General features: G+C 36.4%; 3 protein-coding genes and 2 non-coding genes across 10 annotated transcripts; 2 read left to right on the top strand and 3 right to left on the bottom strand.

The window, feature by feature from the left end:
* Positions 1-1,027: 1,027 nt before the first annotated feature.
* On the bottom strand, positions 1,028-1,111 carry TRNAL-CAA (transfer RNA leucine (anticodon CAA)). The gene has a single exon. It is a non-coding gene; the product is annotated as a tRNA-Leu (tRNA).
* On the top strand, positions 1,097-6,663 carry LOC132187733 (U11/U12 small nuclear ribonucleoprotein). Of its 5 annotated transcripts, none has more exons than XM_059602149.2 (10): positions 1,100-1,252; positions 1,629-1,782; positions 1,941-2,283; positions 2,381-2,464; positions 3,495-3,560; positions 4,662-4,734; positions 5,272-5,660; positions 5,776-5,816; positions 6,080-6,203; positions 6,330-6,663. In XM_059602149.2, the coding sequence occupies exons 2-9, from the start codon at positions 1,631-1,633 to the stop codon at positions 6,153-6,155; spliced, it is 1,224 nt and encodes a 407-aa protein (XP_059458132.2). In that variant the 5' UTR covers positions 1,100-1,252; positions 1,629-1,630; the 3' UTR covers positions 6,156-6,203; positions 6,330-6,663. The 5 variants fall into 5 exon arrangements, with proteins under 5 accessions (XP_088373211.1, XP_059458132.2, XP_059458130.2 ...); XM_059602147.2 differs by having other exon boundaries at positions 1,102-1,252; positions 6,357-6,663; XM_088517086.1 differs by lacking the exon at positions 1,629-1,782 and having other exon boundaries at positions 1,104-1,252; positions 6,357-6,663.
* A 467-nt stretch (positions 6,664-7,130) lies between these two features.
* On the bottom strand, positions 7,131-7,273 carry LOC132188913 (small nucleolar RNA snoR145). The gene has a single exon (XR_009440972.1). It is a non-coding gene; the product is annotated as a small nucleolar RNA snoR145 (small nucleolar RNA).
* Positions 7,274-10,243: 2,970 nt separating this feature from the next.
* On the top strand, positions 10,244-21,568 carry GC4 (golgin Putative 4). 2 transcript variants are annotated; one of them, XM_059600784.2, is made up of 15 exons: positions 10,244-10,732; positions 11,895-11,993; positions 12,104-12,232; positions 15,020-15,214; positions 15,583-15,715; positions 15,801-15,865; positions 16,417-16,584; positions 16,725-16,808; positions 16,996-17,139; positions 18,154-18,450; positions 18,575-18,640; positions 19,246-19,448; positions 19,686-19,740; positions 20,522-20,707; positions 21,121-21,568. In XM_059600784.2, the coding sequence occupies exons 1-15, from the start codon at positions 10,502-10,504 to the stop codon at positions 21,442-21,444; spliced, it is 2,379 nt and encodes a 792-aa protein (XP_059456767.2). In that variant the 5' UTR covers positions 10,244-10,501; the 3' UTR covers positions 21,445-21,568. The 2 variants fall into 2 exon arrangements, with proteins under 2 accessions (XP_059456767.2, XP_059456766.2); XM_059600783.2 differs by having other exon boundaries at positions 16,993-17,139.
* On the bottom strand, positions 13,799-14,530 carry LOC148584798 (cytokinin dehydrogenase 3-like). Its single transcript, XM_088517907.1, has 3 exons — positions 14,503-14,530; positions 14,170-14,428; positions 13,799-14,081 (listed from the first exon to the last, which is right to left on the bottom strand). The coding sequence occupies exons 1-3, from the start codon at positions 14,528-14,530 to the stop codon at positions 13,799-13,801; spliced, it is 570 nt and encodes a 189-aa protein (XP_088374033.1).
* Positions 21,569-21,650: the final 82 nt, after the last annotated feature.

Raw genomic sequence — 21,650 nt, 5'->3', positions numbered from 1 at the left:
AAAAAAAAAAAAACCACTTGTTTTCGGGATAAGATAAAGAATAGACTGCTAATAATGTGGATCAAAATAATCATCTATTAGAATTAAATAATATGAACGAGTCACAAGCGTATGGGAAAGACTGAAAGAGTGGCTCATTTCGTTTTTATCCGCTTGGCCCATGGGCCCATGGCCGATACTTCAGAATAGGGGTAAGCAGATTAACCAGTTACCGATTATCGGCCGTGTACCAGTTTCGACCGAATCGATATTAACCGTAACCGATATAACGATATTCTTATCGGTTAAATTTTTTATACCGGTATACTTATCGGTTCGGTTAGAAATTTTATATCGGTTAACCATTTAACCGATATAAACCGTTAAATAGGGATGCCAAAACGACGTAGTTTTGAGATTATATATATACCTATGTAACCTTATCTTAATTTGGGTTTGGGTAGGTTTGATTTTTTTTTTTAAGTGATGACATTGGATGTGATTTCTTTGCCTTTGGTGAAAGCATTTTTTCATTAACTAGTTTTGTTAGTCTAATTAGCATTCGTTATGTTAATTAGTCCATTTGCTTTGGAAAAATGTATTTTATAATATAAAAAAAGTTGTGGTGGATCAATATAAAAAAACTTTAATTTTTATCCCAAAAAACAAATATTTGGGTCCAACAGAAAGTATTTGGGCCCTAAAATAACTCATTTTTAATAAGTTATTTTAGTCCAACAAAAAGTATTTGGGCTCTCAAAAGTAAAAAAAAACTCATTTTTGGCCCAACAAAATAAATCAATATAAAGTTTACGGTTAAATTGGTTTAATCGTGTACCGTTATAACCGATAATTTCGGTTAAAATTCTTATTGGTTCGGTATCGGTTAATAAACCGTTTAACCGAAAATTATCGGTTAATAACTGATAAGAGCTAAAACCAGACCGTTTTGACCGATACCCAGGCCTACTTCAGAATGCTGTCGTTCATGCAAAACTGTGTCGCTTTTGTTAAAGAGCAAATAAAAGACGGGTAAAACTTAGAAGGTTGTCAGAAGTGGGATTTGAACCCACGCCCTCTCACGAAGACCAGAACTTGAGTCTGGCGCCTTAGACCACTCGGCCATCCTGACACATGCTTGAGCTTTTCCTTCCTATTTTTTAGTTAACGAATATAAGATCCATGGATCATTTCTGCCTCCTAGAAACATCTTCGTTTCGCTCTGCTGGAGTTTGAAGGCACAGCCACGCGCAGAAGCGAGCTCGCAGAACAGGTAAGCTTTCTGTTTGTTAGGGTTTTCTCACTCAATTCATTTCCCACTTTCTGTTCCATCGAGCTTTTAATTTCGTTAGTATGATCGTTAAGAAACCTAACTGAAATGATTAAACCCCGCGGCTCTCGCTATTTCTTCGTAGCCAAACGGAGCACTAGAGTTCCAACAATATAAATAGCTCATATTGGATTTTCAGACCTCAATTTCATATTTGTATATGAAATTGCTGATTATTTGTATCTCACTAATCAGCAATTCAATAGGCTGTAAAATTTTGTGTTAATTTTTTTTTTTTTTTTTTTTTTTTAATTCTCTTATATATATATATATATATATATATATATATATATATATATATATATTTTTTTTTTTCTAGCTATGAATCCCGCTCCATTCCAATCCGCGGCACGGCCACCGTGGTTTCCGATGTTACCGCCTAACCCGCCCATGTCGTTTGCCTTTTGGAAGACTAAAAATGTGAAGGATCGGCTTAGAGAGGTACAAGATGCTCTTGATCTTGCACAAGCAATGTATGTCCCAATGCCAATTGCAAACTCCTTTTTTTCACTGTAAAATCGCTTATGTGCCCTTTTGGAAGCAATTTGTGTTCATTTTGTTTGTTATTATAATATCCCACATTGCATGCAACCGAAACGAGTTGTGGTAATTGAGTCTATATTCTTAATAGGGAGAAAGAGCTAGAGATGCTGGTAATGATCAAAGATGGTAAAGGGTGTTTGGAAGATGAGGGTTCTGGGTCCAATGGCATTTCGGTTCATGGGTTCAAAAAAATTTTGGAAGATAAGGGGGTTAGTATGGAATCCCAAGAGTCGCGTACGGTGGAAGCGGCAAATATATTGATGGCAAAATTAAGAGCTCAGCTTGAACCATTTAGGGTGATCACGGATGAAAGAAGTCCATGGGAGGAAAAGTCTGCCGCAGTTAGATTGGCTGATAAAATACGGAAGCATAAACAAAATAAACTTCGGAGGAAAAGAAAGAGGAAGCGCATTGCAGAAATGTGTGCAAAGGTCGTGTGAAGTCCTTTCCGCATCTCTTCTGCTTCTTCGGACTTATGTTGGACAGGTGCTTATTTTGTTTCTTTACTTTTATTGTTTTGACAATTAGGAGCGTGAACGATTTGAACAAGCTGATCAAGAAGCTGATGAATGGAGGGCTAGGGAGATTGCTAATGATATTGCAAAGCGCAAGGTATTGGATACTTAAATGTTAGTCTGCACTTTTGAACCAGTATTTGCTTTTGTTAGTCATCCACTGGTGCTAAGAATATGTACTGCTAATCAATTTAGGTTAGCAGCCGATATAAAATCCTTTCTGAATAGACTTTAGTTCAAATCTTGCAGTGCTTTTTTTTTTTTTTTTTTTTTAATAGTTTCTTTGGGTTGAAAATAATTCATCCATTTTGGAAGAAAATTTTTGTTCCGTATATGTAACTAGTGAGGAGCTAATTATAGAGAGGAAAGTGACTAATTGTTATGAAGTGCAGGTTGGGTGGCTATAAAGGACATCATTAAAGTGAGTCAAATTAGATATTTCATCATGCTTAACAATAGATGTTGTCTCTGAAGTTTTAGAAAACTAGAATAGTGTGGCAACTTTTGTGTTGCTTAACCCATATGTTGGCATGAGTACCATGAATAATGTGGATTTGTTAGCAAGAACAGCAGCTCTCCTAAACTCCCTCTTTTCTTATCAAAACTATCTGTACTTCTCTTTCATTAAACAAATTCATTCTTGTTAGAATTTCAAACTTTGCTCATTGTATGGCCAGCCTCAAGTAAATATAGCACTTGTACTCTTGAATTACTAATTGTCCCAAAGTTTTAAGCTGATAGGAAATTGTGAATTTAATCATTTAATCAATATTCTAATCGATACATTATTTGTTTCCTTTTAGTTATCTAATAAATAATTAGGGGAGCAGATTAAAGGTTAAAACATAAGATTTTTAGTGGTGCACAATAATTATCATATTTCTTCACATATTGTCCTTTTTAAATTTATGTATTTTTAATTTTTATTTATCTTGACACAACCGTAAAAGATTTGTTTTACTAGGTTGTATGATCCTCTATTTTGACCCAGAACACTGACATGATTGCAATTGCTTTCATTTTTTTTGGTTTTCATTCCTTGTGTTGATGACCAGTTGTATTTGCAATTTGCATGAAAGTGCAGGCTCAATATTTTTTCTTAGTGACTGAGGCATGTGGTTTTGCAGGTAGAGAAGATGAAAGAAGTTGCAAAACTTAAATCAAAAGAGGAGAGAAAGAGACTAGAATTGGAGGTGAGCATTGGTTGTACATGCCACATAAATGTGTTCTGTAGAAACTGAGTCTGTTAAGATGCTGTTACTCTTACTCGTTCAATACTGAGTACCTAGTGCATTTGGACCATAGTTAAAAGTTCCCATATGATGTGCCTGAAAATGGTATATCTACTAATAGTCCCATATGATGTGCCTTAAAGTTCCCTTCATCCTACTACATTGAATTGACTCATATGAATCCTGTTCATGCATTCTGCTTTTCCTGGGTTCAAGCCTATGGTCATATTTTTCTGTCTTGAGAGACATTATCATTGGCTTTCCTCTTATCGTGTCTTACATGCTTGTGCAGTAATTAGTCTTTGCTGCACATAAAAGGACACTTTCATCTAGAATATTCAGATATTTTGGCCCTGAATGGCAAGTTTTTTCAAAACATTTTTCTCTTTTTAAACACTGAAAAACACTTTTCAAACAATAGTTATCCAATCGAGTTTTCAGATATGGCTCCCACCACCAACACTCTTTAAAAACAAAATGCAAAACACTTTTTAAAAAACTTTCCCCACTTTCATATAAGAATATTTTAAAAACATGCTCACCATTTAAGAAGTAGAGGTTGACCTTGTTACTTAGAAAAAAAATTAAAAATTAAAAAAAGAAGTGGAGGTCGTTGCTTCGCCAGAGGTGGGTCTCCCCTTCCCACCTTTGGTGTTCACACCGTCCACCACTGCAGAGGGCGACAGGGGTTGAACTCACTTCCTATCCTCATTCTGTCTTTTCGCAACATGTTATCTCCAACTGATTTGATTTGTCTTTCTCGCCTGTCCATATACTGATATGAGATCATTTGATGGTGAGATACTATTTCCCGTGTTTTCTACTAGTGCCATTATCATGCTCTTGGGAAAGAAATTACGCATTGTATGGAACTTTTTGTCATGTGGAAGACCTGCTGGGATAGAATGATCTGATATAATTCGAAGGGTACTACCATTTATTGGACGGTTTAGAGGACCTCCACCCCTTACTGTCATCCTGAGTTAGGACTAATCTAAAATTTCCATTATTTAATTATTGTTGCTGACATCTCTCTGCCTGACACTAGGTTTTATATTTCAGCTTGAGCAGGTATTAATCGTGGAGAAATTGCAAGAGTTGCGTTCCATCAGGATCCAAAAATTGAAGAAACAAGGTTTGCTTTCCTATGGTTCTTATTCTTTTTCTTATTTGTCTCAGTTGTGGCAAATGTTCTATTTGCTTAAAATGTAAATATGGTGAGTTGTATATCAGGTTGCCTGTAGCCGTAGAGGAACGCATTTCACACATTAAGTATAATATGAATACTTCTTGACCATTACAAATTGTGCATTAGCTCAACATCAAAGTTGAATTTAATTTCAATATTATGTTGCTGTTATACTTCAACAACTGTGTATGAAAATATTACTTTTTCGCAACTAGATATGGTTGCGACTACTACAATGCTTTTTTCCCCCTCTTCTTTTGATAAATGCCTATGAGTTTGATTAATATTGTCATATTACTGAACAGACAGGCTCTTCATGCTTGTCATTTTTGATAGGGTACAATGATATGCATGGCTTTGTTTACATTATTTTTGTGTAACTGTAATATGATACTATGTAAATGAGATTTAAATGGTACTGCAATGTTAAATATATTTGATTCAATAATTACACAAACTTATGGTTGTTCGCATATTATGCAGGTCATTTTCTTCCCGAGGAGGATGACAAGTTTCTTGAGAGAGTTCAGGCTGCAGTTGAAGAAGAGGAGCGCCAGGCAATTGCTGCAGCAGACACAGATGCTACTAGGGATGCCATTGCAACTGCTGAGGAATCTAGGAAACCCCTCCAAAGTCATGGGCCTGACTCAAAAGTTCTAAGCAGCGATAAAGGCAGTGATAAGGAAAGTATAGACCAAATAATTGAAACGGAAAATAATGAAAGGCCCACTACAGTCACTGCCAGTGAAGGTGGAAAACAAGGATCAGAGCGACAAGGATTTAGTGGAGCTTATGAATCCGTGGCAAATCTACCGTTAGAGTTCTATCATTATTATCATGGCAGCAATACTGATATGGGCACGCTTATTGAGGTGATTTCAATTAGTCTCTTCAAGTTTCTATATACCTTGCAAGATACAACTATCTACTGTGTTCAATTAGAAATTTTGTTTAGATTCAAATCTTAATAAGGTCCACTGCTTGCAGGTGAGAAGAACGTGGGATGCATATATAAGACCAGGAGGAAGGTAAGGATGCCATTCCTTTTTGGTGCATGTTGCTTGCGTTAATTACAGGCACAACACCTCTGCTAGCACTCACTTCCAGAAAACTAGAATACAAATACTGTAGAACTGCAACAAAATTGCAGCAAACATCTATACTACCGATTCCACCTCCACCGGGTTTGCTGATGCTCCAATCACCATTAATGCCTCCCATTCATTCTGCATTATGTTTTTACTTCCAGTTTCATTATCTGTAATACTAATTGCTGTTAAATTTGGTGCAGCTGCATACCATGGCATTGGGTTCAACCATCTCCTCCAGCAGATGAGATATGGGCATCCTACCTGGTGAGGACCTAAATGATGCCTCCACTGCAGAGTGTGGCTGTTTTTGCCAAAAACATGGTGGTATGTTGCTAGTTTGATAGCGTTTGTAAACTCATTTACCTCATCTAGTTAGCATTTAATGCACCAGATATATCCATATGAATTCTGTATAAGGTTTCTTCCATATGATGACTCCTAACCTTGCAGTGTCAAATATCAATATGCATAAAGCAGGTAGATTAGGAGTTTGAAATCAACTACAAGCAAGCATAGCTGGAACGGACCAAGTCTGAAGTTATCAATCGAAACAAGAAACAAGATAACTGTTGCCACTTTTGACATCAACCTTTTGTTCAAAGTTGCAGCCCACTCCTAAACTTTGGCTGTCAAATGCCATTACTACTGTAAAAAAAAAAAAATCTTCTCTTGTAAAGTTTTGACTGGTTTAAAGCTTATCTTGATGTATCTCAGATCTCATGTAACATATGTCCATTTTACCCAAATAAATAAACAGGATATGGCAAGCATTTCATTTTGTTGACATGGTTGAATGTGAAATATACCTATCAATCCATCCAAAATTCAATAATAATAATAATAATAATTTTCACTGCTGTATCAGAATAGCCTTTTGGAGCATTTTAACCTTTTCACATTCAACGATTTCATAGGTCTTTGGGTTGGAGCAAACTGTGTATCACTTCAGTTCATATTTACAGTCCAATTGAGGGAAACTTTTGAGTTTTGATGCAGATCTTTGCCTATTGTGATAAGAAAGTTGCAGCTACCATTCTGGTAAGCATGGTCCAGCTATTTTTGGTACAAATGTTGCCAAGCTCCCCCGCATATCAATCCAAAAACTCAGAAAGTAGAAAAATGGGGAAAAATACAGCAGAGATGCTTTGAAGATAAACACCGGCATTCAATTGGGATAGAAAAAATTAACAGAATCTCGAAATTTATGTTTTATTTTGATTATGGGAGAGAAAATATAGAGAAAAAAAGATTTTGAATGTAGCCGGGGGTTCAAGATGCTCCAAAACTAAAGATTCTGGGCATCCTACGATCCGGCAAGTAACTCTGCGAAGGTTTGAATTAGTGTTAGGGAGGCTCAATCATAGTTCCGAACCCCTCTGCTGGGACCTTCGCTTAACTCAAATGTGTGAAAATGTAGATATTTGTGTACGAAACATAGATCCAGATATAAACCGAGCCAACAACACAAAAATATTGGGCTCGGCGATCCACTTTCGGTGCTAGTTTTCGAAGGCAAACTTGGACAAAGAAGCGCACCGATTCATTTAGCGCTCCCTCCATAGGACCCTTCGGTTACTAAAAATTCAAAAGAAAGGAGGAATGGATTGGAGATAAATGATGAAGATGCTCAGTGAATACGAACCAGATTGACTGGATAATCATCTTGCTTGATGGTTAACGAAAACCAACCAGCAATCGATTTCTATGATTCTTCATCGCATCGCATCTCTTCTACTGCCCATACAAGGCAAACAAAAATGTAAAATCAAAATGCTTGTGTGAGAGAGAGCGTTGGCGACGACTAAACCCTAGGGCTCCCTCGTATGTGGTAACACGGCTTACTATATAGAGCAGTGGAAGGGAGTTACGATGCACGTAGACCGTGCGATGAGCTTACTTTTTGTATTTTTCTTAATAAATCTAATGGAGTGTCATTGCGGTGTAATGCTATATATTAATTTTTTTTATATATATATATATTTTTTTTAATAGTTGAATTGAGTTTTAAAATTATTATTTAATTTAAAAAATATTATTATTAAATTTTAATTCAATAATCATTTTAAAAGTCGCATTAACTTTAATATGATAAAAAAAATGATGTATAATATTATTCATCAAGACTAGTTATGTGATCGGATCAAGACTAGTTACAATACATTTGATCTGGACGGTTCATGTTGACATGAACGATACAAATTATGACAATACTCTTTAAAAAAAACAAAAGGAGGAAGGAATCATGATACATGCCAATCTTTTCCTCTCTTTTCTATGTATTGTAATAATTGGAGTTCTTTACTTAGATCTACTGCATTGTAATACAAATAATGTTATTATCTTCTTTTCATTTTTTTAGCTTAAATAACCATAGGTTTTATTTTACTAATGAAATTGCTAAATGACTAATACTAACCCTACAACTCTTTTACAACTTAAATAATAATAATAATAATAATAAATAAATAAATAAATAAAAAAGATTTAACGCCCTTCGATCGCATTTTGACGTGGGGCATGTAAAGAACTTTATAAAATGACGTTATTAGGAGACAAGTAAAGATACTCGTTAAAAGTGTCAGCTAAGAACACTATGATACCTAAGTCAATCTAAGTTGTTAGAGAAATAGAAAGTTATAAAGATGGTGAAGATTTCAAATTGTTAAATTGTAACAATAGACTCTTATTTATAAAGAAGGGAATGTAGCACTTTAAGTCATGTGGTAGATTTGAATTGGGATAGTACGTTATGCTATATGGTTGGGAAACATATTATCAAAATGAATTACACCTAGGGGTGTCAACCCGGTCCGGTTTCCCGGTTTTTGGCCAAAACCGGAAACCGGAACCGGGTACCCCGGTTCCCAATTTTGGGAAACCGGAACCGGAACCGGGACCCCGGTTAACCGGGGTCCCGGTTACCGGCCGGTTCCGGTTTCCACCCGGTTTTCCGGACCGGGTAACCGGTTTTGGCCAAGTCATTTGAGTTTTACTCTTCAAGTAGACATTTTTTTTTCCAGTATAGAAAGATTTAGTCTTTGTTTTATGAAAAACCGAGTTTTTGAGTAAATGTTAGTGATAATTTCCAGTTTGAAAGGTTATTGAAGCTTTATTTCATTCTGGAAACCAATAGATTGGAAGCATTACAGGTTCTTTTACATACCCTTTTTCGCATTTGTCCTTTTTGGGTGTGTTCTAGCTTGAAATAAGATTTAAGATTCTGATGGGATTGGTGTAGGATGCAAATTTTTTGGGTGTATTTTGTGATAAAGCTTTAGGCCTGTAGGTACGTAGGATTGTTCAGAATGGTGGAAAATGAACAAGAAATGTGATCCGAGAGAAAGAAAACCCTAAAGTAAAAATAAAAACCAATATATATATATATATATATAAAATATTAAAAAAATATTATTATATATATGCACCCGGTTCCGGTATTCCCGGTTAAAACCGGGTGCCAAAAACCGGAACCGGAACCGGTTCCCCGGTTTCCCGGTTCCCGGTTTTCCGGTTCCGGTTCCGGTTTCCCGGTAATTTTTGACACCCCTAATTACACCATATGGATGGCCAACATCCTCAGCATGGACCGCTCATCGCTATGACAGAAGTGATGGCCTAGAAACACTTCTTTTAGCACAATTGTCAAAGTGATCTTATTATTTGTTAAGGGTTCTATTGTCGCGTGTCTGTCAAGCTGGAAACCGTCAATCGGCAACTCTCTTACACAACCAAATCTAAGGACAGGTAGACTTTGTTAAGCATGAGAGTAACGGGCGAAAATGAATTTTCTCCATTTCAAATGAAATAAAGACGAGTCATTTAGCCAAAATCTTAAGATATATTGTCATTCTTTTAAAAGATGAGGATATTTTTGCCTTCATCTTTACACTATTTTGCTTAAATGCCTGGTATCCGTTTTTCATTTTCAACTTCGTCTTTTTTTTGTTGTTGACATGCTCACACAAGAGGGGGGAGGAGGAGATTCGAACTAGTAACTTTCGCTTCAAGAGACGTGGTCCCTAACTGATTGTGCTACTCCTTCGGACCCATTTCCAACTTTGTTGAGCTTTATTACAAGAGGTTTTGTAGTAAATAGCTAGAATCACCAGAACTCATCTGACAACCATCCGACCTTCAAACGACGTTCTACCTATTTTTCCTCAAAAAGTAAATAAGAAAAAGAAGAGAAAAGATATATATATATATATATATATATATATATATATATATAGGACAGTAGGAGTAAGGACAAATGGGCCAGATGCTTATCCCAGGGCCCAAGCTGTGCGTTTATCAAACCGACACCGTAAAGGTTTTCGCATACGCGTAATATGGGGCCTTTAAATTCGTAAATTTGTAAGAACGAAGAAGTAACGGACCAAAGGAAGATTCATCTACCAAAATCTTCTGGTTTTCATTCTGGTTAGTCGTGTGACGTGTCCTCCCCACATATATACCATTCCCAGATCTACCAAAATTACCTACTCACAAATCCAACCCCCCAAAACTCCTCCCATTGAATCTTCCATTGCACGCATATTTATCCGGTCACTAACGAATTCACCGCCTCTTTGCTCCGACACCCGTACGTAGTAATAGGTTTGGGGTCTGGGAAAGTTTTGATGATGTGGAACTCGATTGCGAATTTGAAGGAGAACTTGAACAAGATCGCGCTCGATGTGCACGACCACGACGACGACGACGAAGAGGACGAGCTCGAGATCTATGCCTCACGCAATGGACTCGAAGATTCTTCCGTCTCTGATCGGAGGAATTCCCACAGTTTCGCGCATTCGAAGTCGGTCTCGCGGTCCCCAGTGCCGAATGGGATCGATTCCGCGTATAATTTCGAGGTTTCGCATTGAATGTTGCGTTGTTTATTCTCTCTGATAAGTGACTTTGTATTCATGTTCGTTATTTGGTTTGAAATTTTTATGTCTAGGGTAACTGAGAGAAAGTTGTTCTTGTTTGATATGTAACACATTTTGGTGTTGTCGGGATACGGATGCATCGAATTTAAATAATTTGCTATTTTCATTATGGAATTCATCGAGGAAAATTTATTTTCAATTTCGCTTAGTATCTAAGCAAGCATTTTAATTTTTGATTTGGAGCTAGGGATGGGTGTGTCATTAGTCCTTCACGGTTTCATTTAATTTCAAAATTTGTGACCTCATTTTTTTCCTTTATATATATAGAACATTTTTGCTGGTGAGGCTTAAGATGTTCTATATCTTTTGGTCTTAAGTGAGCTGCGAGTTTCTAATAATACTGTGTTATAGGTTAGTCAGTCATATGAGGTCAGATTACATACTTACTGACCAGGTGCATTCTTATTTGCAATTTCACTTAGGGGGCTTATCACGAATCTTCATTGTATATCAAATCAGTTCATTATTGTGCGAGGGACCAAGTTGATTGACGTATTTGCAATATTCAATGAAGAATTTAATAATTCATTTGCAAGAGTGGTGTCTCTATATTTTAAAGTTCTTGATAGATGGAATTTTGTCAGTTTTTTTTTTTTTTTTTGGTTGTTGTTGATAGGTAATATCAATTTATATATATAAGCGCAAAAAATTGGGCTCATGTGGGTTCAGAACCAGGAATTTTGTCAGTTTCTTAAATTTGCTTCCAGCCAATTTAAGGTCCACAATTATAAGATAATTTCCGGTCTGTCAAGTTAACTCAGAAGATGTTGCTCTTTCGAGCTTCTGTACTAGTTTTGGTGTGGCATCTGTGCGTTGAGTAGTAGATCTGGATAGGTCTCACTTTTTGCTGCCATATCCTAGTACAGCTGGTTTGGTAACAATTATATGCATTTTTATTCATGCTTCTGGGAGAAGACAGCAAATGTTAATTATTAGATCATTCCCAGATCTGCATGTTTGTGTTTTTCTTGGCTTCTGTTGTGGGTATGTTGCAAAACGTAGATGTGAATGCAGCCACTTTATTAAGTGGAGTATTTGGTTAAAAGATATGATGTTTTCCCTATTTATTTTGTGCTTATTGCAGATTGAACGGTACAAAGCTGAAATCAAGAAACTTCAGGAATCTGAATCAGAAATTAAAGCGTTATCAGTTAATTATGCAGCTTTGTTGAAAGAAAAAGAGGTACTCCGATGATTTAAAGAATCTCAATACTTATCCCAATCAGTTATCAACTACAGTTTTAAAGGCCTTTCACATTTAAAAATTTCTTCCCCCCACCTCCAATTTTACAGGATCAGATTTCTAGATTGAGTAAAGATTATGGCACTTTGAAACAAAATCTGGATGCAACAAATGCAGCTCTGCATGCGTCTGGAAACGAAAGTGCCAAAGCATTAACAAATGGTGTTATTGTGCACAAGGTATTTGTTTAATTGTTAAGTGAAGTTTATGGTGTATAAAATATGAAAGTTGAAGGTGCTTGTTAGAAATTGTTGAATCTGTGCTGTTAGTTTTGTGCCAAACCAATCAAGTCTTAAATTAAAGGTGCTTGATAATCTACCAATTAGAGAAAGCCAGTGGTTATATGTTTCAGCAAATGGTTATAAGACCTCCTCCCAACCTCCCCTTATCCTTGCTGTGAAATTTGATTTTGGCCATATAGAGTGGCCCTGATATTAGTATTTAATAAGTTGAGGGGTCTTTGGTCACTTAAGAGGCGCCTCTGCTCCTTCACCATTCTAGCCGAGGTGTACATGCAATGTAGAGTCCTTGACATTATGAAATGAATGGGTACTTAGAACTTTGCCTATAGTAGCCTTTATTAATATCCTTTATGATATGACCATTGCTGCCGCAAACGTAAGGAGATTTTTCTATATAATCACCTATTAGTTACAGGATAGATTGGTCTCCATCTAGTAGGAGTTGACCTGTAATGGGCAGTTGATCATATTATTAGTACATCTCAACTTCATAAGTCAGTAATTTTTTTTTTTTTGGGGGGGGTGGGGGTGGGGAATTTATATGCAGCACCAACTTCATTGGTTTGGAAAAATATCAAGCTGACACTGAACTGGCAAACTCCCACAAATTGAATTAATTGAGTTGAAAAAATGGTCGGTGTCTCTCAGTTTTTGCATTGGAAAAATTTTCCTCACAAAGTTCAAAACATCGAGGGGGAGGGGGGGGAAAGAGATTTTTTTGGGAAATTAAGAGGGGTGAAAATGTCGAGTGGGAATAAATAACTTGACAAATATGGATTAAATTTAGTTAAATATCTATGTATATGTACTAGGGTCAGTCCGCGTAATTATTGGTTCGGAAAATGCAGAACGGAACTAATCGCTACCCTTAGAAAAACCAACAGAATCCTGTTGGATTGGATCGGATCTGGTGGGTTGATGCACACCCCAACACCTCATAAATTATTTGTTTGAAAAATGAAGAACTCAAACACTAAACCGACTCTTTGGGTTAAAATTTAACCGAACCCAACTGCTGCTCTCAGAAAAACAAACCAAATTGTGTCAGATTGGATCAGATCGGGCAGGTTGAGTGGGTCAATGTACACCCACCTAAGAAATGAAGAGTGTGATTTGTATCCAACAAAAGAAGAGTGGATTTGGACAGTTAGACTGTTTTTCTGATATCTGTTTCTTCATGTAAATGATTCTAGAACCTGATTCCTCCTTAAAGATAGTATTGTGATATGAAGTTATGGAATTTTATCAGTTTTAGCCTTATTTTTGTTTATATAAAAATATATAGGGAAAATTACAGTTTACCCCCCCAAAGTTGTCAGCGATTTGCAATTCCACCTCCAAAGTTTCAATTTTTGCAATCCACCCCCCTAAAGTTTCAATTTTTTTCAATTCAGGCATTCCGTCAGTCAAAGCCGCTTTGACTGACGGAACAGTGATCACGTGCAAGTCACGTGATCACTGTTGGTTGTTTTTTTCCCAAAATGACGGAACAGAGAATTTTTTTTAAATTCTCTGTCCAGGAGCTAATATCATTTTCGGATCGAATTGAGCTTTTCTCTCTTGAAAAGATCCCCATTTCGAGCCAAAATGTTTTATCCAAGATTCTTGTGTCTCGTAATGTGAAAGATACGTCTTAACCTTAATGCCAACATTCTCACAAAATTGCAATATTTCTTCATTTTGTCGATCAAATGCCTCCCACATACTGAAGCCACTTGAACGCAGCAAACTTACAACGTAGAAAACATCTTCTTCCGGTATAACCGCAGACATGTTATCATCCCACCTGCAAATGAAACATTTAACGTCAATTTATATATATGCATGTTAAAATATATATGTTAAGAATTTTAACTTGTAAATTAAAACCTTACTTGTTTCGGTTCATGGGGTAAAGTAGGACGAGTCCAGCAGAAATGTTTTGTTTAAGAATGATGTTCTTAAAAACACCCGAATCGAAATCCGAGATACGAGATCTTGGTACAAAGAGATTCAACCATGGATGAGGAATGTCCCATAGTCCTTTCGATCTAAGTATTTGCTCTTCCCTTCCCACTCTATTCACAAAATCTACGTACGATACATTTTTCTCAAACATGAACCCCGGAAGAAAGCTTAACCCTTTCACCAAAACTTGAAGCTCCTATACAAGAAAGGAAATAAAACATTGTCAAAAAATGACGGAAAAAAATGAAGCTCCTCTTTGCGGAGAAGAGGAGGTAGGGATGGGGGCATTTTGGGAAAAAAACAACCAACAGTGATCACGTGACTTGCACGTGATCACTGTTCCGTCAGTCAAAGCCGCTTTGACTGACGGAATGCCTGAATTGAAAAAAATTGAAACTTTAGGGGGGTGGATTGCAAAAATTGAAACTTTGGAGGCGGAATTGCAAATCGCTGACAACTTTGGGGGGGTAAACTGTAATTTTCCCAAATATATATTTCTTTTTGAATTCATAGTTTGCTTGTCTTTAGTTTTGCAGTTTTTTTGAACTTTTGTTCTTTTTCTTCCAATTAGAGGTTTTCTTGTATTTTCTCTGTTTAATAAGGTTGGGCCTTTGCGCTTATTTAATGATTTTGAAATTATTTATTAAAAAAAAAAGTTTTTGAACATAATTGTACTTCCACTGTGCTAGAAATATCACGTTTTGTTTCTTAATCTAAAAAAAAAAAAGTGAAAATGTGGTATTGGGTATTGGCTGAGTTTTTATGGAATTTGTGCAGGGAAGTACTGATCAATCAGCCCGACAGCATAAGTTCACAACTCAGGTGAAAAACCGTTATGCTGGAAACCAGAAACACAATGGTGTGGTCTCTAAACAGGATGCAATAAGCAATGGAGTCACACATGCTGTTCAATCTGATGTCACTGGAAGTAAGATGGAAGCAAAAGATTCAAACTTGCTTGGAAAGGAGAAGGTAATGGCACCTTTTATTCTCAAAACTCATTTTCTGGGAAAGTTTGAAAAACTTAGTTGTTAATATGCCTGGTCTATTCTGTACTTTCCGTTGGATCTTGATGCTACAATTGTAGGAAGGGGGGGGGGGGGGGGGGGGAGGGGCTAATCATCATATATGCACAGAGATATGAAATCAAGACTTCTTATTCGTTTACATGTTTTCCAATCAAACAAATTTTGATTTGATTTGTGTTTTGCTGCATTTCATCACAATGCAAATATTTATTTTTTCATTTTTGTATATGTTTTTTTTTTTTTTTTTTTTTTTTTTTTTTTTTTTTTGTAATGATGAATGAACTTGACAACAGAGATATGAATGCCTTCTAGGAGCTTGCAGATTTATTAGAAGAGAGAAATAGGTCCCCTGCAGCAGTGCAACTTACTCCTGATGTAAAACAATTGAGGATTGAACTGGAAAAAGAGCACGATAAGTTGGCGATTATTCAGTCAAAACTACAAGGTACATTTCTGCTGTCTGAAGGTCCATAAATGATTCTCAACAATTTGTTGTTTTGAGATTTCTTATTTTGTTTTTCCATCCTCAGAGGAACAGAAATTGAATGAATCTTTCCATGCGGAGCTCAAATCACTGAAACTAGACAGAGACAGAGTGAGTTTTGAAATCGTGTTATTATTTTTTTGATACTTGTGGTCTTTGACCTTTTTTTTAAAAAAAAATTTTCATTTACTCCTTTTGAAGTTACTAATAGTCTCATCATTTTGGTGTTGCTTTAGAGAGTGAGCATAGTCTTTCTAGATTGCACACATTGGGAAGTGCCAATGGTGTGTGATGTGGATCTGGCATTGGATTAATAGAACTTCCTAGTTGACAACTTATTGATTGCTATTCCAGGAAAGGGCACGGATACACTTAGAGATAATCTTACGAGCACACATCGTTATCTTGAATTTCTATATTATGTTATCTTTTACAATTTTTTACTAAGCTTTTTTAGATTTTTTTTTTTGGTGGATCACTCATGTTCCAGGTCCCTAGTATACTCATGCATCACTAGCAGTTTTGGAATTTTGGAATGATTTTATCTCATATGTCTTGAACAATGATGCATATTTGAGCATTTCTTATTTCCTTGTGTTTTGTGTTTTCTTCCTGTTTCTGGCATCTGAGTTGGTATGTCATGTCATCTTTTTTGTTGGCAGACCTCCAAGGAACTGAGCAAAATATGCAACGAATTGAATGAAAAAAATTCAGAAATAAAACGACTGCAAATGGAATTGAATCGACGGGAGGATGATGATGCTGGTGGTGTTTTGGATGGTTTGAAAAGAGTAATTGTGGGCCTAGAGAAGGAAATCAGTAGTCTTAAGGTTGGTAACTTGCGCATCATTTGTTTGTGTTTCACATGAGACGTGTACCATATTTCAGTACTCAAAACATTTTATTCTGATTTTTATTGAATTTTGAATCCTAGAATCTACTCTAATGTTTTTTTTTTTTTTTGGTATAGATGGAGAAAAATGAATTGAAGGTTGCTCTGGAAATGAGCAGGAACTCTTTAACTGATAAGGTCTCATCAACTGGTTTGAACGAGGTATAAAAATTGTTGGGGGAACACAATGCCTTACTTTTCTGTTGTTTGTGAGGTTCACTTGTATATTAGTTCGTCAACAGTGGCTTGCCCATCTTACATAACTGTTCTGGCTGTTTATGCTTGCTAGGCTCCCACTCATGATTCTGTTACTTGGTTTATTATTTTTAGTTGTTTTTCTTGACAGAAGGAAGATTCACCTGGAAGTTTCCCTGGAAAGGAACAAATGGAGCTGAGTTTGCAAAATTTGGATAAAGATTTGAAGGAAACACGTCATGAGAGGGACAAAGCATTACATGAATTGGCCCGTCTTAAGCAGCATTTGTTAGAAAAGGTAACATGTCTTTAACTCTTCTATTATCTCTAGTAGAAACAACCATCGTTTTGTCAACTGTGCATGACATATTAGTTATAAGCAATGTGAAATTTCTGAATTTTTCTTTCTAGTGATTTATTTTTAATTACTTATTAAGCTTTACAATATTTTTTTAGCTTTGAAATATCTTTAAAACTGCTATCAACGTGGTTTTAATTGAGGATGTTCTCTGTCTTTTGTGTAATATTTCATCCCTATTTTAAGATGACATATTCTTGGTGGCCTAAATGATGATGGGCATAATGTAAGGCCCATTCATAATAATGATATGTTGATGCATTACTTGTAACAATTAGAAGAAATAACCAGTTGATTCAATGGTTGGCCTTGTCAGTGTACTTTTTTAAGCCACCTTGAAACAGCGTATAAAGTGCTGATGCATCATCTATTTTGGAGATACAGTGATCTACCTTGTTTCTTTCATTCTAGATTTATGCCAGAATATAGACTTTGATATTTGACTTTTCATGCCCAAGCTTCCAATTTTGAACCCATACTTATGCATTATGGTTCCCCTTAGACTGATGGAACTAGGATTTCTTATCGGGAGGGACCAAAGCATGAATGAGGGGCTAAGTCTAATTTTGATAGGGATCAAACATAATTTTTAGGCGGACAAATATATACTTTTAACTATATATAGATATTTAACTATAAATATTTAAATATTTAATTATATATTTATTTATTTATAAACCCAGGGAAGGGGGCCATGGCCCCCGGCCCTCCTCTAGTTCCGGCCTTGCCCTTAGATATATGTGTGACTGAAAATGTTTCTAATTTGCCTTCATAGACTATCAGTTTCTGTGGTCAGGATGCTTTAACTTTTACTTTTTTTGCTGCATCAGGTTCACTTTCTATTACTTGTGCTAGATTATTGGTGGATCTGGCATTCTCTACATCTCAATATGTATAATTTTCAAACTCTCCACAGTTAAAAGTTAATATAATTTTCTGGCTTCAATAATATAGGAATCAGAAGAGTCTGAAAAAATGGATGAAGACAGCAAAATCATTGAACAACTACGAGAAAATAATGAATATCAAAGGGCTCAAATATCATATTTGGAGAAAGCTCTGAAGGTGGCCATTGCAAATCAGGAGGAAATTAAGACAGGCAACAGCAATGAAATTCAGAAGTCGAAGGAAATTATTGATGACTTGAATAGAAAACTTGCCAACTGTATGACTGCAATTGATGCCAAAAATCTTGAGCTTCTTAATCTTCAAACTGCTCTTGGTCAGTACTATGCTGAAATTGAAGCTAAGGTAAACAAATGAATACTGCATTTATAATTGTTTTTAACTCATTAGAAAGCCAGAGGGACATGTTGGTGAGAGCCATGCGGTCTCTGGAATATGGTTTTTATGCCAGTTTGATTATTGTGTATAGGAACATTTGGAAGGAGATTTGGCGCGGGCAAGAGAAGCGTCAGCTAAACTTTCTAAGCTGTTGGAAGTACGAATCCCTCCCTTCCAATATTACTTATGATTTTGTTTTGTGAAATCCTTTTTATTTTTAAATTTTTAAGCATGTTGACGTGCATTCACACTCTGGATGGCACATAATGAGCTTGTACGAATCATATATTCTTCTGGTGAATGGGTTTTCTAAACACTCTGTGCCAACTGTTACGTGGTGGCTTGAAGAGGACAGCCTTGGATTTTTTGACACCATACATAGGGGCTTAGTTAAAAAAATTTTATGAGTGTGCGAAAGGGTTACGGGAAAGAACCTGATTAACTAATTGGCAAAGTGTCTTCCACCCTTTTGCTCCAGTCCGTAGTATAGAAATTCTCCTAATGCAACTCAAGTATACCAGTAGTTAATATGGTAAGTAAATTATAATAATTCAGTCAATAATTTTCCGAAGTAAACCAGCTGGTCTCCTTTGTGCTGCCCTGATCATTTTATATTTTCATTACTTATCCTTAAGGATGCCACTTATGTGAAACTTTTAAGTTAGTGAGGACTTCTACAGGTATCTATAGGCCAGATTTTCTTTTTTCATGCCATTAACGTCACTCTTGGCCTTAGATGTGCTTTTTCTATGTCTTCTCCAGGATGCAGATCAAAGGGAAGAGGTATCAAAGGGGGAGAAGGAAGAAATTTTGGCCAAACTCTCCCAAGCTGAAAAGACACTAGCAGAATGGAAGATCCGAGTAAATAAGCTTGAGGAAGACAATGCAAAACTACGACGTGCTGTTGAGCAGAGTATGACAAGACTTAATAGGATGTCAGTGGATTCAGATTATCTTGTTGACAGGTTAGCGGATTTAATTTTCAATTATGACTTGGGTAATGTTTTACAATTTGGGGTTTCCCAATATTTCTTGTTGCTAACAAGATCTGAGGATAGCTTGTCAAGTTTTAGGAAAAAAGCCTCTTTCAAACTAATGGCTTTTCTTTTGATCGGCCATCATTGTGTTATTGTAGATGAATTTTGGTTGAGTTCATAATTGGCTTATCATCTTCACAATAACATGATTGGTAATGTTGGCAGGCGCATTGTGATCAAGTTACTGGTGACCTACTTCCAGAGAAACCACAGCAAAGAGGTATGTATATTCATATTAAGGTTTTAATTGCTTCCGGATGCATGCAGGGAATGGTCCTCTCTTCCTCTGTTGTACATGTGCCAAATTGCTCATGCCACGTTTAAGTGGGCTATAACACTTGCTGACATGAATCTGGATATAACCAAGGCCTTTAGCTGATTCACCGAGTTCTCATTTCTGATGGTTTGGATTACCAAGTTGATATATTGTGGGCATTATTATTAGAAAAGAAATGAACTTATTGAGGAATAGTTTGATACAAATTCTGTCTTCCCAGGGAAGGAAGGAAAGCAAAGGGGAATAGAAATATAAAGAACTATAAAAGAAATATGAAGAACTATTGATGGGAGACAATACATTAACTAGACTGAGATCCCACACCATCAGAAGAATTGGGTTCGTTTGGCAAAACTGAGTGCTTTTTTGCTTTTTGGGTTGTGATGTGACATAATTTTGTGTTGCAAAAAGCTACCCTAAAAAGCGTTTCCAAAGGAACCCAATGGGCTGATGTGGCAACCCTTTTGCTGAAAAAGTTCTTGACTTCGACAGTCATATCCTTCAAGCTCAAGCGTGTAAATAATTTTGGATGCATAAATTCTACCACCCAACACCAGTCTCATGTGTTTGACTGTTATTGCAGATGAGGATAATTGCTTAAGGTTCTTCCATCCTGATTGAAGTAGTTGTCCTCTTAGCATTTTTTTCATCTAGCTAGACTTCAAAAAAAAAAAAAAAGTTCGTTTCATCTCACTAGCTCATGCTGTTTATTATGTGTGGGCAGGTTCTGGGTCTTATGGTTCGCATGCTGGGGTTCTCTGATGAAGACAAGCAGAGGATAGGTGCTGCTCAACAAGTTGCAGGCAAAGGTGTTGTCCGTGGAGTACTAGGGCTACCTGGCCGCCTAGTTGGTGGCATCTTGGGAGGTGGTTCCGCCGAATCACCTGCAAATGCGGCATCTGAAAACCATGTAATCTTTTTATCTAAAGACTTATTGTCTGATTTCTATAAAAATGCATCTTGCTTGATCAGTCATTTTGTGTTTTCTGTAATAGTAGTTATTTGTGCACTGTTTGCATGCTTCAGTGTATTAACGCATGCTTCGTACTTTAGGCTAGATTTGTTGAAGATGTGGTTTTTCCAAAAGATTTTTAAAATACATATATATATAAAAAAAATAAATAAATAAATAAAAAATAAAAAAAAGCCCTATTCTGACAATTGAGGCTGATAAAATTGTTCTATTACCATTCTAGCATCGCTTCATGCATTCAACTTAATACATTTAACGTTCTAGCGTGATAATATCAAGCATGCACGTTTGAATTCTGTTCCACTAAGCAAGAGCAATACTTGAGTCTCAAGCATATGTTTCTCTACCAGTCCTTTGCAGATCTATGGGTTGATTTTCTTCTCAAGGAAACTGAAGAGAGAGAGAGAAGGGAATTGGCACATAATGGCGGGATGTCTAAGGAAGATTCACATGGAATAGGTGCTGGCCCACCCGTTGCCAACCAGACAACAAACTCTGCTGCTACTGCATCAAGTTTCTCAAGATCAAATTTATCACCGGGCCACAACTCTAGCCAGTTTCCCTCTCATGGAAATTTTCGGCATTCTGAACATTTTGATTCTGAGTTCTCGACGGTTCCTCTCACATCGTCGGATAACACTCAACAAATTTCAAGACTGCTTCCAAAATACTGAAAATATGTTGGATTATGTAATTATTCAAAGGTATAGATTACTATTTCTTGATGTTGTACGCAATCTTTTTCAATTTATTCTTTTACATTCAAATAAAACGAGTTTCTTGGTTTGGCTGCTTGCACTTTTGATTTTTGGATCCACAACTTCAATTTTGTATTCAACTCCGGAGATGACCCAACCAACCGCCCCTCCTTGGGGGAAAT

This window comes from Corylus avellana, chromosome 6 (assembly GCF_965113065.1).
Source record: "Corylus avellana chromosome 6, dhCorAvel1.hap1.2, whole genome shotgun sequence".
Classification (NCBI taxonomy): Eukaryota; Viridiplantae; Streptophyta; class Magnoliopsida; order Fagales; family Betulaceae; genus Corylus; species Corylus avellana.
The sequence above is the reverse complement of the archived record's forward strand: the minus strand, read 5'-3'. Positions and strand labels throughout refer to the sequence as shown.